Below are 16329 nucleotides of genomic sequence, written 5' to 3'. Positions count from 1 at the left end.
GGGGGGGGGGGGGGAAGAGAGAGAGAGAGACGCGGACCGAACTGATTTTAAAACGTAAGTGGAGTCATTTCGCTGTCCAACGACTGCCGCGTGTTAACTCGTTCGCGAGTTGTTTGTTTTGCAACGGCGGTCTCGTTTCTCGTGTTTTTCCTCCCTTTTTTCCGTCCGTTGAGGAGTACCTCCCCTTCTTTCCGATCGGCTGAGCGAAATGACAATACGTTGCCGATACTCCATCGGCCACAGCCAGCCAGCGAGCAAGCAAACAAGTCAGCCAGCGCAACGTGGAATTATGGTCGCGCGGTGAAAGTGAGACATCTGTCGAGGGAAATTCCGAGACTGTCCGGGCTTTTCATCGGCGCGAATCAGAGAGCAAGAGCAAGAGTGAGAGAGACGAGGAGAGGAGTTGCTCGTCGTCGCGAACTCCTTCGTTCTTCGCTTGTTGCCACGAGCTTCTCGGAAACACACGCCTTTTTCCTCGCGTTGCACGCCTCGCCGAGAGAGGAAGGATAATAGCGCTCTCTCGATGCAACGTGCAGGGATTTTTCGACCAGCTTTCTTTCTCTCTCTTTTCTCTCTCTCTCTCTCTTTCTCTCTCTCTGTCCACCCGGATGGCTGCGCCCGCGGGATACGGAGGCGGGTCTGGTTTACCCAGGCGCTTTTTGCGGCGATATTTTATCATACAAAATAGCGGACATCCATCGCATTTCCATCGAAATGGCAGCTGACGTTGCAGCAGCCAACCATTGGCCGCGCGCGTTCTCGAGACCTCTTCGCAGTCCCTCGCCGCCCAGTCCCGGCCGCTCGTTCGGTTCGATCGCGCAATTTTATAGCAATTTTCCTCATTTACGGCGATTACATTATTATAATGCCGCGTCATCACCCGCGGCGGATTCAACTATCGGCAGCATGCCGTCGGGATCGGTAGGTGCGTTCTCGATACGCTACGATCGTTCACGGCGGCGAGTATTATAGTTCGTTCGACGATGATTCGCGTCTCTACCCTCGACGGAAAATTGGCTCGGCTCACGTCCTGACGCGCCGTGACGCAAATGAAGTATCTGTCTGTAAAATAGAATCGAACGGAATATAAATGTTCCACGGCGATTCTACGCGAACACGCTCGTTGAAGTGGCACGATTCAAACTGGCGGGTGAGAGAGAAAGAGAGAGAGAGAAGAGGGGGAGGCATTAAGGCCGGCGAATAAATCACCGAAACGCGATTCCGCACTCTCGTGTCGGCTTATCTGCGTCGAAGCAAATGAATTCGCTAATTGGTGCTCGCTCCAAGGTACCAGCGACGCTTCATTTTATCGCGATAGCGCTTATTACTCGTTACTTGCTCGTGCCTCTAAATTCGCTCGCGTTAATGGAAGCGCGCACGATTAAAGAAATTAGCGGACGCGCACGGGCGCGCTGCGTAAGATAAAACACGCTGCCGCGTGGTGTGTATCGTTTGCGTCAAAACCGCGAAAAAATACTCCGATACTGCTTGACGTGTATAAATCGGGACCCGTCGTCGAATCTCTGTCCCGTAGTCCGGAGATGAGAAACGTGGCTTGGCACGCCATCGATGGTAACGGAGATTGAAACGTTTCTGGTCCCCGGGGCCTCTTCTAGACGAGACGAGACGAGACGAAACGAGACGAGACGCGAGCGAGCGAGCGAAGCGGAATGCAGCGCGCGCGCGATGAAGAAGATTCCATAAATATCTGTGCTCGCATAGTGGAAGAGAGAAGTGGAGGAAGACAGCGAGAGAAAGAGACAGAGAGAGAGAGAGAGAGAGAGAGAGAGAGAGAGAGAGAGAGAGAGAGTGAGAGAGAACGATAGAGCGTAGCGTAGAGAATGGGAGAGAGGGGGGACCAATGGAGGGAGGCTCATGGTAGCCCGCGGTGCTGCTCCTCGTGCATTTAACATTTTCGAACCAATCGCGTATTAGCATAATTACGTTTTGCCGGGGCCCGGTGCGCGGAAGGAAGGTCCGGTCAGGCCCTTTTCCCTTCTCTTTCTCCCTCTTTCTCCTTTTTCCCTCTGTCTTCCTCCCTATCTTGGCGGTAGAATATTTTCTGGCGGCGGCATAGCATCTTTCTCTCTTTATCGTTCCACTCTCGCTACTCTTCTCCTCTTTTCTCTTCTCTACTTCTCTCTCTCTCTCTCTCTCTCTCTCTCTCTCTCTCTCTGTGCTCTTCCATCGTCTTTCTCGGCGCAGGACTTCGGGCAGAGCCGCCTCGCGCGTACGCCGGTTAGAGAGCGGTAAATTTCTTATGGGATATTATGGCGTACACAGTGCATACCAACGGGATTCGTACTGGTACAACACGCGGGCGACCTCCCCCCGCCTGCTGGACGCGCCGCAGGAAACTGGTTCTAAACCTATGCCAGCGCACGTCGCTCTCTCCCGCTAGAATATCCTCGTGTTCCTGCGCGCACCACACGTACGCGCGGGCTCTCTCAACGATCTGGCCGCGAGACGTCCGAAGCACGAGACGCGGTGCCGCAGAAATTAAGTTTTAACTGGTTGGTCCGGTGAAATATGCGCTACTCGGGGTAGCGCTTTAAACACTCTGAGCGAAATCTTTGCATACTCTGTGAGAGAAAGAATCGGAGACGTGTAAAAATTGTCCTTGCTTCGCGTAGAAAAAGAATTGTCGCAATAATTGTGCTGTCAAATAGAGCTTTTGTAACAATGAGCTCTAACATCTGATGCAGTTAGTCTGGTAGAGAGTTTGTTCGATGCGTGGATTTCGCCAAGTTGCGCTCTTGAGAAGCTACCCAATCTGCCTTTGAGAATTCGGGATGTGTTTCTCATCGTCATCATTGATACCGTCACGGTAGCGAGGAGGATATCGTCCAAGTTGCGAAAAGAAAGAAAACAAGGGGCCTCGTTCGCCGCGTACACCCGGTATACAGATATCCTGTGCGTGCCGTAAGGGTGGTCAAGTTGCGAATCAGGCCGCGAGGGAGGGAGACCGAGACAGACACCCCGAAACCTTCATTACCTTCGGCTTCAAAAGAGCCCATTGTGCCGTAAATGGGGTTCCTTGCGTTCCTCCTTTTCTACTCTCTCGCTCGTACGTACCATGGATCCGTTCCATTCTTCGGCGTTTGCCTTTCCGAGAGTCCGTGAAGAGACCGGGAGGAGAGCGGAAGGGGGCGGATGCAGTAGCGCGAGGACAGCGAGACAGAGCGATAGAGAGAGAGAGAGAGAGATGGAAAGAGAGGTAGGACGCGTTTACACCCGTTCTTTCCTCCGTTTACGTAAATTTTCGAGCAATTTCGAGACCGGATGAAAAGGAGGTCCTCTCGAGTTCGTATAATGTCGCGCCGCGTGGAAATCCCCCTCTCTTCCCCCATGATAACAGAGATCGCAGAGAGAAAAGGGAGAGAATCGTTTAAATGTTCTCTTTGAATCGGAGAACTGGTTTCGGGGTTGTTGGTCTTTCTCCTTGAAACTACGTGTAAACGTCCGGGAATAATCGTGAGTAACGTTACGGATAATGAGTTTCTTGTAAAATCTCCTGACGTGTGACTGTTCTCTACATATATATGGTGCAGCACGTGTGATACTTTGAAACGATTATTAGATTGACGAATTAGATTCTGATCCAAATGTAAATTTATGCTCTTCTTTTTTCTTTCTCTGTTTGGCTCTCTCTCTCTCTCTCTCTCTCTCTCTCTTTCTTTCCCTCTTTCGCTGTGCATTCGCATTTGGCATGAGGAGATGTTTTCGGAGGTGACTGTGGCGAATGGAACTCGACGGAGCGACCCGGCGATTTCTCTCTCGCGCATCAAGTCGACCGTGTACGAAGAGGTATCCTCGAGCGCATTCGAACTGTTAAATCGCCCATAAAACGGGTATAATCTCACGTTACAGCGACATCGTTCGCGACATTGTAGGATGAATCTATCCGTGACGTTTCTCGTCGATGACGTGACTCGTCGCACTGAAAGCGACACTCGCGCCGAGATTCCATCGACGCGATTCTCCTCGCGTACAGACAATTGCGATGACAATGATTGTCTTTCTCTCTCTCTTCCTCTCTTCCCTCCTTCTCCTTTTCTAACTGACGCGACTGATAATTCGAATGTCGTGCAATCCAACCCCGGAAGAAGAAGTCGCTCATCGATTCTGAATAGTTCTCGTTTCCGTCCTTGCTCGAGGACATCGATGGAAATCGCATTACCGTGACCGTTTAGAGCTCCCGATCGCGGTGCCCTCCCTGAAAGTTTAATCCGATCGATGCCAGTTCTCGATTGGAAATTGAATCGTAATTTAACTTGCGCTGAAACTTTAAGTAGCGATATTCGGATCTCGACGACTATTTTCGTACCGCGTCCAATTACGGACGTAGTCCGAAATTTGTCTCGCTCGCCTCGGCCCGCAGATAACGGACCACTTTGTCGTATCGCGCGCCACGAGATACCTTCAGACGACATACTCCCGCTCGCGAGAGAGGAAGAAAGAGCGAAGAGAATCGACCTAACCGCGCGCGTCGTTCTTTTGCTCCGTCGACGACCGCCGAAAGTGCTCGTGGAAAAGGGAGGCGATCGTCCCGTCGTATCGCCCGGGACGACCTCCCTGTTGTATCCTGTATCGCTCTCCCTACGAGATCATCGTCCATGGTGTAGGATGACGCGATTCAATGGTAGGATAGATCGCAAAAACCCGCGTGCTCCCCGACGCGATCGTATCGTGTTCAGTATCGGCAGTTGGAATATCCACCCGGCCATCGATCCTGCCAAGTAATGCTTCTTCCGATTATTTCGTGCTAAGGTTAAAGTACCAACGTCTGGACACTAATAACACTGATATCTAACTCTGAACATTCCTATTGTTTTGTTTTTTAAATACAAATATTGAAACTTCCAACGTAGAACATATGAAAGTTCTCAGTATTCGTATTTAAAGATCATAGCAACAAGAATGTTCAGAGTTAGGTACCGGGGTGTTATTGGTGTGTGCTCAGACGCATTGGTACTTTTACCTCTTACAGCCGCATACACTCAAATGATTTCAGAATTAATACATTTTTTTCGATTCGATGTTATTTTAACTTTCGGTGAAAATAGTTCCATTCTACAACCGATCCATCATTATCCGTCGTTTATTCCTGGGTCGATAATCTGCATAAGATTGCGAGAATATCGGGAGGATACCTCTAAATTCCGCAATGTTCGCCCGACAATTCAAGACGAAGGGCCGATTTGACGCCCCTAGGCTCCCTGTGCGAAGGGGGGCAACAAGATTTTTTACTTCTTTTCATCGCTGAGTATTGTCGCTCGGTTCGACTCGACTCCCGGCGGATCAAATTCTAACCAGTTCGGCATTATAGCCGCTGTCCTTCGGAGTCCTTCGTCTCCTTCCACCGCCCTTTTGGTCTCCGCATTAAAGAGAGAGAAAGAGAGAGTCTAGTCATCCTGAGCGGGCATTGTGTTACCGCGTCGCGGTGGTACGCGTCGTCGGGGCGAATAGGAGGGGGAGGGGGAGGAGGAGTCGGTGCCCCGGTGGAGAAGAAGCGCGGGACCGAGGTTGCCGACGCATTATCACTCCCGACGAGGCCCCCTCATTTTTGAAAGAAGGTAAACGAGCGCGACGAATGTTCACCGATCGGCGCGAAATATATCGTCGTCTTGTAGTGACTCGGCAGGAAATCCATAACGATCTCATTGATCGCTCCTAATAATATCGTCATTGAGCCACCCTTCGTGAGCTGAGCGACGCTTGGCACCCCGACTCATCTTGCGACTTGCTCCGATGTGCAAAGCGTTCAGATTGGACTCTATTCAGACGCTTCGCGTTACTGTAACGTCGTATCGTGTCGATTACCGCGAGTCGGATGGTGATAGGTCAGCTTCCAGTGTGCACGAACGATTGCAGCGATTTGCATCGCTCGCTTCGATCGGCAGCGAATTGCGCTCTCGTCTTTTTCTTTCTTTCTCTCTTCCTCTTCCTCCTTTCTCACTCTCTCTCTCTCTCTCTCTCTCTCTCACACACACACACACACATACACATATATATTAGGCTTCTTCTGCTTCTTCGATCGGTCGAGGGAAACTCGATCGCGGCTCTTCTCGCGTACATGGCTCTCTACGATAAACACGTGCATTGTCCGTGCGTTTCTCGATGCACGCCACCGGCCGCCAACTATTGGACGGTGCCGCCTACGGCAAAGATGGCCGTCTTCTCTATTATACATAAATGCCTAATAAGAGTGTTATAAGTGACCGCTAGGTCGGCGATAGAGGCGGTCGGGGTAATGCGCGCGAGGTTGCTCCGGGAACGAAGGACGATGGGGGAGAGGGTGGGTGTATGTTCACGGAGAAGACCGCTACGCGGCTTCTTCATAAATGCCTCGTCTCTCGACTCGCCGACGATTTACATATAACAAGATAACGATTTTTATTTGCTCCTGCTTATATAATACGTTTATTCTAAATGGAATCAAGAAGGCGAATCAGAGGTAGGAGGACGATAGGGCTGGGATGGACGAAGGTATAGGGCGAGAGAGCTGAGGGAGGATGAGTCGAAAGGGAGACGGAGGAGGACCGGCTATCCTATAGGCCTGTCAGGCCTCATTTGCATACATAACATTCTGGTCGACTGGACACCGGTCAGACCTCCTCTCCTTCTCCATCTTGCTTCCTCTCGCTCTTTCTTTCTTTCTGTCTCGCTTTCTCTCTCTCTCTCTCTCTCTCTCTCTCTCTCTCTCTCTCTCTCTCTTTCTCTTTCTCTCTGTTTGCCGCGTCGGTTTCTCTTCAGCTACCAAACCGCTTCTACAGTCTCGAGATGCGCACACTAGCGTCCTCCATCTTCGTGTATCGATACGCCGCGTTCGGTCTCGCCGTTGATCACCTCTCTCTCTCTCTCTTTCTCTCCCCATGCCTCATACCGCGGTGAAACCACGTCGGTTGTGTGGATCCATTCGATGGAATCTGTCTATTAATCATTTCCGGCGGCGCGGTTAATCAGCCCGTACCGGGTTGGAAGATATCTTTTGGAAAACGGTATCTCCACGCTCCTCCAACCCGAGTGAAGTCTTCTTCTCCCCCGATCTAATTGGTTCTCTTCGAAATAGAAGCTCATGACTGGCCAACTAACGAACGTTCTTTCTTTCTCCTTCCAGGTGCACGAACTTTGCGACAATTTCTGCCACCGGTACATCAGCTGTCTAAAGGGCAAGATGCCGATAGATCTAGTGATCGACGATCGGGAGAGTTCGAAGCCACCTGAGTTGGGTAACGGTCTCGACGGCAGCGGACCCAGGAGCACCGCCGACAGCACCAGCCACACGGACGGAGCCAGCACGCCGGACGTCGTGAGTACCTCACCACCGTCATCGTCTTACTATCCGCACGACGCGCTCACCCCCCACCACCACCACCATCACCATCACCACCACCATCACCACCAGAATAATAACAACAATAATAGTAATCACGCCGGGATCGGCAGTACCGCCGCTACCACCCCCCTGCAACTGAGCCAAAACCAAAGCCAAAACCACCACCCTGCGCCGCAGTCGAACACCACCACTACTACTGCTATTACCCCAAGTAGCGCCGCCACAACTCCCAACTCCCTAAAGCGTACGCACCAACAGATGATGATGGCAGCCGCGGCGGCATCCGCGATGGCCACCTCGCCGCACGCAGTCGCATCCGCGCCCCCAGCGCACGCGCACGCCCTCGCCGCCTACCACAGCATCAGCTCGGCCGTTTATCCGTGCTCGTAATAGACTACCGCGCGACTTCCGTGCCGATTCTGCGAGACCACTTCTCACTCTCTTGTCCTTCCCGCGACGTTACTCCCCCCGCCGCTTATCCCGTAATTCTACCTCTTTTTGTTATTCTTTACGCCGTCGTGTTCCGCCAGCTCGTCCGCCGCGTATGTTCTTCGGATGGAATTGAGTCGGCTCGAGTCGGCCTCCGAACCAAGTTCCTTCAGACACATCGCAAAGGAGTCGCGATCGTAACCGCTCGGTCGATCTGTGTCGATCCTTCTCTGTCGCGAAATCACAAACGATCCGTGAGCTACGATTGTTCCGCCGCGACTGACAACCTCGAGCGAATCATGTCGAACGCGCACGGCGCCCTCTGACTCGAGGTCACAAACGCGTGGGAGTCTGAATGCCGCAACGCCAATCCAGATCGCGAATGGGACTGTACTCTCTTTTTCTCTTTCTCTCTCTCTTTCACTACAGGGAGATGTAGCCGGCACACCTGCCATCGCATCAGCTACGCTGATCGATGTTCGAGACGCGAGCATGCGTGGGCAGTGACTTCTGGAGCTTTCTTTCCGTTAGCACACTAACGTTTTTGATGTGGAAGAGAAGGCGAAGGAGAAAGAGGACCTTCGAAGTTGCTTTCGTAGGTAGGTCAGAACCTACCGCGCGGGTACAGCGACTAGAAAGTCTCGCGGTTTGTTGGACCGGCGCTACTTGTTGGCACTCTCTTCTCTCAGTATGTTTCGGTCAAGTGTCTCGTACTGCTCTCCGCGAGCGGCGGAGGACAAACTCCCCCTCAGCTGGGCACTCGGCCGTGTTGGCTTTGAGTTCATTCATTCCGTTTTCTTCTCTCGTACTTTTTTCTCGTTTACAAAGTCACGAGTCGCGTCCCCGAGAGGAAGAGCTCAGAAAGTACGGTTCACTTGTCCGTCGTGACTGCTCACATTCGCAAGCTCAAGTTATGTATCTTACATTTGTTCACGTTAAAGTGTCGCTCCTGAGTTCTCTCTGTCTCGGTGTCACACGCCATCGGGAAGGGTGATTGCACGCACAGAGCTTCAGCTCTACGTTCCGTGCTGCCAGATATTCATCTTCGCATAGACGCGCTTTGTACCGCCAGATGGAGACCTCCGCGTCCGATTAACTCGCGCTCGCGCATTACGTAAGCCGAGTCCCGTCACGTGGCGCGGAAGATTGTTTCTAAATCCGTTTCGAGAGAGAGCCGCGGGATAGCCACGCAGAGCGGGGTCGTCCGTTGACATCGGCCCTTGGGAACGATTCGCTTTGAAAACGTATTCAGAGATACTCACGCCCCGAAACCACCTCGGAAACCAGTCGTAATGGGCTATTATCGGTGCGAGAACGCCGAACGGCCGCTCGCGGGCGGCTGGCTCTCCGCGCGGCCTTATGCAACCGATCCTCCGCGTTTTGCTCTTCGTGCGGTCGGTTCTCTCTCTCTCTTTCTTTCTTCCTCTCTCTCTCCTTCTCTCTCTACCCATCTGCGGGCCCGGCAGTTATCGGAAATAACGAGATACGCGTTTCGCGCGTCGGTAAACCGCTTCGAGGAGCGAGGCGTTCGTTCTATCTCGCATCAGCGTTCCCGCTTTCTTTCTCATTCTTTTCTTTCAACCCTGCCTTCTTGTGACTCCATCAAGGTCTCTCTCGCGGCACGGCATGACGCACGAGACGTACGAAGTATTTGTATAAAAGAGCGGGCATTAGGAGAGGAGGGCGCGTTCGCGTCTTCTTGCGCGAGATCGTCGTTGTCGTCGTCGTCGGCGCGAAGTAGGTCGTCAAGCGAAGCTATATAGCTAGAGCGATTAGGGTAGTTAGAGACAGAGGAAAATCGAGGCCAGTTTACCAACTGCTTCGGTGAGCGTTTCCCGGATCGAACGATCGTTTCGGAGCAACAGGAGGATGCGGGGAGGGAGGAACACACATACACAGATACACACACGGGTGTGCGCGACGACGTAACACGCGGAACGAGAACCGTGGCGCGTACACACGCGCACGTACACACCAGGTGTATACATCGACAGGTTGGAGAGACGGGCCGGTTAACTGAATTTTATCATCGCGCGACGTCGCGAGGGCGGACAAGGTAAACCGCGCCGCACGCCCTTGTTCCGTTTTTTTCTTCTCCTCCTCTTAGATTTCTTTTTCGTTCGTTTTATCAATCGCCGCTACTGATCGTGGTTTATACGCTGCTATGTCGCGCTGTACGCAGAAAGGGGGTACGAGAGCACGCGCGCTGAAACGGCCTCGATGCAGCCGCGCGCGTTGGACGATGATCGATACTATCGGCGCGGTAGGCGTGTTTACGACAGGCATTATATCGTCTACGCGGCGTCTACTTTCCAGGTAGCCTCTTTCGTGGGCGTACACGCGCGGGTGACGCGCGCGCGTCTCTCTTTCTCTCTCGATCGAGACACCACACGCGAGTAGTAGTAGTAGTAGTAGCAGCAGCAGCAATAGAGCAGAGCGGTAGCAGCAACAGCAGCAGGAGCAGGAACGGTAACGACAGCAGCGCGAGGGCGAAGTTAATCGAGAACCGTCGCTCGAGGGACTTGCGTTAGATTCCGCGAGCGAACGCGCGCGGGAGATATTAACCGTGATCTGAATATACGTAATAGGATTAAGGCTCATACGCGTGACAGAGCGAAGTTTGTGTCTATTTTTTAGTAGAACCTTCGAAATGTCGAGAAGTAAAGATGAGACATGCGATAGATAGATAGATAGAGATAGGCAGCACGTCGTGCGAGACGTTTCCGCGAGAGCTACGCGAGAATAGCCAGACAGCGAGACAAGGACAAGAAGTGGGTTACGTTTTGAAAAGCCCATAGCGTTAGCGAGGTAAATTATAGCGTTTAACTTATTGTTAGAGCTTAGCGCGGTTACTGGGAGTCGACGACGTAATAGGAGAGGGTAAAGAGACGCGCGAGCACGTAGAGAGGAATTCGCGGTGTGACAGCGACCGATCGTGGACAGGCCGCAGGTGGTACTATTTGACTGAGCGAGTCGCGGGTGTGCGAGATCGGGGTCCAGAGCGGAGCGTAAGTAGCGATAGTGAGCGAACTTCATAAGTCGCGCGATCGGTCCATGAGGGATGCGACGAACCTGAGAGAAAGTGAAAGAGAGCAAAGATACGCGCGAGGAAAATCGTGACGATCGAGTTGATCATTGCCACTAGGTCTCGGTACTCGTAACTAGGGAGTTGTGTGAGGTACAAGTCCTGATCGGCAGGGCGCGCGAGGTCCACCCCCAATCCCCCGTACTTAACAACCCTTGTGATCTTCTTGTGACAAACAAGCAAGATAAAAAATTCGACAACAAATTCGAGATCGACGGGAGATCCTCCGATCCGAGAGGATCGCGAGAGCCAAGTGTCGAGCTCTCCCTGAACTGGTGCCCCGCTGCATTGTATATGTGTGACTCTCTTTTCGGGAAACTTTTCATGCTGATATAAATGAATACGTGGTCTCGCGTATACTCGCGTGTGTGTCTGCGTGTATACGTGCATACATCGTTTGTAACATGTTCCGCTCCAAGAGAAACCAAATGCGACATGTACATGCATATTCAGAGATACAAGTATACACACACACACACACACACACACACACACACACATATATTGTATACATATATATATGTATGTATATATATATATATATATATATATATATATATATATATATATATATATATATATATATATGTGTGTATATATATATATGTGTGTGTGTGTGTATGTATGTGTTTGTGTGTGTGTGTGTGTGTGTGTGTGTGTGTGTGTGTGTGTGTGTATATATATATATATATTTATATAAATATATACATATATACATATACATGTAGACGAGTATGCGCGATGTACTCGTTTCTATCGAATGAAGACATCGCTTGTGCACGTCCACCATTGCAGACGCACACAAGGACACACGTCGCGAGACACACACGTGTGCGCGAGTCTTGGCTCTCGCACGTGTTCCCGCGAAGGAAGCGAACTCGAGCTGCATCCTTGATGCTACACGACAGGTACGTAATACGAAAACACGAATGCAGGGCACCAGAGCGGAAGGGAGAGGCGAACTTTGCTCTCCGTACGCTGGCTTCGCGACGACGACCTTATCGTAGGCTCGTCGTCGCGACATCCGGCGGATACTTTGGCGCGAACGCAAGGGTGTTGTACGGAGATTGGAAGGTGGGCTTCGGCACCGGTCGGTCGGAACCCTAGTTACGAGTGCCGAACCTAGGGCCGAGAGGTTCCACGGAGCCTCTCGGCTTCCGTTGAACGCAAAGAAAGCAGAAAAGAAAGAAACGTGCTCAAGGAGAGGAGGCTGATCGAGGAGACGAAGCGAAATGGAAAGAACGTACGAAGACCATCCGTCGAGAAGCGTTTCGCTCAGTTTGAGACCACCATGATCTCGTGGATGTGGTTTCACGCGCATCGATTACTTTTGCGCGGCCATTCCTCCGCGTCTCACGAGATCACTTGGAATTATCGATACGGTCGAGTATTTTTGGCATCCACGAGACGTGCGTGCTCGTTTTCAAAACTGAACGATCTCAAGTCGGTGAAATATATCGCGTGTTTTTATACAATTTATTATGTGGGAATACAATTTGTTGTAGAGTGCTTTTATATCTGTTGTGTTTTTCTTCGTTTTGCTTTCAACCCCGCACTCGAAACGATACGAGAGCGGCGGACAATTTGACGCTCATCGCTTTTCGGTGGTGAGGACCGGAGGGTCTTCGAGCGTTACGAAAACGGAGATCTCGTGTGGCGCACGAGATGCGGAGGGTGCGACTCTCGCGCGCGCGCGACGGCGTGAGAGATTTCGAAGTTAAGGAACGCAGGAAATAACGTGAATACTTAGTGCCATAGGTTGCAGCGTGCGCGTTTTCGTGCCGAGACTGTGTACTTAATTAAATAATCGAGGCAGATCGGCTCTTAGCGTTAATCTCGGGTGAGCAGACGGAGCATCCGATAATTCTTTTGTAGTGCTCAAGTTTGGAGACCGTTACCAGATAATCAAAATAACGAGATGCACGTTGTTCTCGATCTTTGTTCTATTCGGACTTGGGTTTACCGCTTTTTCGTTTTCTTCGCGCGTCTCGTCGAGAAAGGGGAAGAGCAGACGCGAATCGCGAGAATCGAGAGTGTGTTCTTTGTCGCGTTTCAAATTTTATAACATCGCGCGTTTACGTTTTTCTTTTTATGACGTTTTCATGCGTTTTGCGCGCGCGACGATCCGACGATTTATCGTCGTCGATCTCGACGCGGGATCCGGGCGGAGCGCGGGGGAAGAAAGAGGGCAGATTAGCTTTTATCAGGATTGCGTGATCTCAGAATTGCGCGACCGCGCACGCTGCTGCCCCCCTTTTTCGGTCTCGCGGCCGAACATCGCGGACACGCGCGTTTTGTTGACGACGACATCGTGCCGTCGCGTGACATAGTTACGTTTTTGTATTGTTTCGTATTGTTTCTGTAATTGTTATAGCGTTTATACTGAATGTGTGCACGCGCGCGCGCACACACATACGCACCCACATACACAACAATACACAACAAACACACATACGGAGAAACGGACAGACGTTGCGAGAGAGAGACACAAAACGACAACAGACGACAAGAATATCGCGGAATAAGCTTCGAATTTATGTTACAACTCTTTTTCAACTATCGTACTTGACATAAACACACACATATACATACACACGCAACGTGCGCGAACAGAAACGACGCGAACGACGAAAGCCGACGAAATCGTTGTGTTTAACATTGCACGTGCATTTAACGCGCGGAAGAGACGGACTTCCGAAGAACAGACATTGTGCATGTATGTGTGTTTTACGATTTACAACTTATTAGACTTAAGGGAATGAAACGAAGATGAAAAACTCACTCGATCATTGTATACGATTAGCCATTATATATATATATATAAATACATATATATATATAAATATATACATAGTGATAATATATTATCGATAATGATACTTGTTTATAGCATTGTCTCAATCAACGTATTTTCATTATAAATAAATGTTAGCCTTGTTGAGTTAAAACAAAGACACTCTGCGTTCCTTTCTTTTTCACTCGCGCGTTTCACGCCAGCTCTCACGATCTCTCGTAGCTCGTCGAACCAAGAAATACCTTGATATCCCACTGTATAATCGTACAGCGTAATCGCACACCCCCGCGCCTTCCCGAGCGCGATGGTTGAACGTAACACCTGAAAGACGCGAGACTTGCGAGGGAACGGCTATCACCACACCGACGGGAAGCGAGGGGAGAAATTCGAGCGGATATTTTTCAAGCACGCGACGCGATATTTATCAAGATCGAACTAATATCGTGCTCGTGGGCGAACTTTTTCTCTACGCGCAAGAAAATCTCATTCGTCGGCCGTTAGCGTATTTCGTCGAGCGTGTAACTTAGGCAAGTACTCGCGCCTAGGTTACACTCCTTTTCCTCTCCTTTTCCTCTATGCACTGAAAAAAGAATTTTGTTGTTGAGACGAAAATTTGACTTCGAAATGGGATCAGCCAAATGTTTGGCAATTGCTACCAAATAATTGCCGCTCTTTCCTTCTCTCTCTCTCTCTATATATATATATATGTGTGTGTGTGTTTTGCTTTCTCAACAATGCATGTACTTGACACAAGTAAAATGCGTGTAGTGCCAACTAAGTCGCACGTGCGAAATATTTTAGTTCGAAACACGAGAATAATGTTTTCCTCCGAGGAGGAAAGTTGTCGTTGCGAGAGAAAACTTTTCGGTCTCTCAGACTCTGGGATCGAGTAAGGACGCGATATGCGATTATCAATTAAATCCGCGCGTTGCATGCAACACTCGGCCTTCTAATCGCGCAATTCCCGGAGGTGTGCGCGCCCGCTCGGACGAACGACGTCGTCGGCGAGGGACCGAAAAGAGAGAGGCAACCGCGTGGCCAGGAGTGCGCGCGCGCGTACGAGCCGCTTCCATAAATCTCGGTTAACCCTCGGCTAATAAATATTTAACCCTTTAAATTTGCAACAACCCTCCCGGGCGTGTAGCCATTTGCATAAGGCTTCTATTTCATTTACACATCGCATAATTGAATATTTAAATTCAATTGCCGGCCGTTACGCGCTCGCAGTTCCGAGCCGCAAAACTGCAGTAAAACTTGTAACGGGGCCACTTTCCCACCCCGAGGAAACCCCGGCCCACCCCCGTGCACATCTTCTCTTACAGGCGTGCTCGTCGACTCCGCCGTCGTCGTCGTCGCGGGCCGCACGATCAACCCTTGGAAAGTGCTCCAAGAATATTTCGCTCAAGCCCTCTCCCTCCCCTTTACCGCTTGCAATCTCCCTCTAGGGGAACGCGACACATTCTCCGGGAAACGGTGTCCGTATACGAGCGCGCGGGATTGTGTCGCTTATTCCGTCGTTAACCCGTGCACCTCTCTCGCTCCCGTCGCCATCGCCGTCGCTGTCGTCGTCGTCTCGTTTCACCTCCGCGACGTCTCCCTACTAGAGAACACGCGCACGCACTACAACTTATCATTGGTCGCGTAAGCGTTATAGACATTTATTCGCCTCGTCTTCTGCCGAGGGCCGCCGACGCCGTTATTAGCGGTTGCGTCAACGGTATTCCTATTTTTAGCGGTATCCGCCTAAAGGCGGACCGGCCGCGCTAAGCTCCGACATCGCCGCTATTGAGAGCCGATACACGAACGGCCGATTAGGGAGCAATCGCAAATAATGTCGAGTGCCTGGAGCTATCTTTCTCTTTCTTCCCTTTTTTCTCTCTTTCTCTCGTCTTGAACAACAGAATAAAAACATATCGTTGTGTTAAGATACTAAACGAGAGGGTCTCACGAAGAGCCGATATCGGCGTATCGTCGCGTTGTCGCGAACGACGGGACGACGGTCCAGAAATAAAGTCGTCCGCTCCCTCGCTCGCACGAAATCGTTCCAGGATCGACGCTCGGCGTCGCGTCGTGTCGCGGCGCGTATCTATGGCGGCGTTTCGATGGCCAAATTAAAACCGCCGGGTACGAGAGCTGTCTTTTACGCTCTTCCTCTCTCTCTCTCTCTTTCTTTCTCTTTCTGTGTTCTCATCGCGTCCCCTATTCTTTCTCGCATTTTTTTCTGTCCTCTTCACGGCCAATATTTTTAGAAGCGATTCGCCGGGCGAAGCGTATACGTGCCACGTGTCGGAGATCCTCCGGCGCGTCTGCTCCTCGTGGTGAATGTCCTCCGCTTCCTCCTCCTCCTCCTCCTCCTCCTCCTTCACCTCCTCCTCCTCCTCCTCCTCCACTACCACCACCACTATCACCTTCTTCTCTTCCTCCTCGTGTGTGATGTCCCTCTCACGGTGACGATCTCTACATACTCGGGACGGCATCTGGCGTCGAGGCACGTATGGCCGTTAGCACTTTCACGAAAGGGATTACCATTGTCACGTTATTCATGCTAACGATGATCGGTCGAGATCGGTCGCGACGATAATCGTCGTGTCACTAAAATCGAGGAGGCGGTCATTGTGAGCGACATACTGACAGCATAATAAATTATCCTCTCTCTCTCTCTCTCTCTCTCTCTCTCTTCTC

General features: G+C 51.1%; 1 protein-coding gene across 4 annotated transcripts in view; it reads left to right on the top strand.

Moving 5' to 3' along the window:
* Positions 1 to 16329, top strand: part of LOC116844593 (homeobox protein homothorax) — a 550706-nt gene that overhangs the window by 100027 nt on the left and 434350 nt on the right. For all 4 annotated transcript variants that reach the window (XM_032816349.1, XM_032816350.1, XM_032816348.1 and 1 more), the window contains exon 6: positions 7121 to 7312. In XM_032816349.1, coding sequence (XP_032672240.1) covers positions 7121 to 7312 — 192 coding nt within the window. The remainder of the gene's footprint in view (positions 1 to 7120; positions 7313 to 16329) is intronic.

Source organism: Odontomachus brunneus, unplaced genomic scaffold (genome assembly GCF_010583005.1).
Source record: "Odontomachus brunneus isolate Ranch 3 - 2012 unplaced genomic scaffold, Obru_v1 Obru_scaffold_043, whole genome shotgun sequence".
Lineage (NCBI taxonomy): Eukaryota > Metazoa > Arthropoda > Insecta > Hymenoptera > Formicidae > Odontomachus > Odontomachus brunneus.
This window is presented reverse-complemented; position numbering and strand designations above follow the sequence as displayed.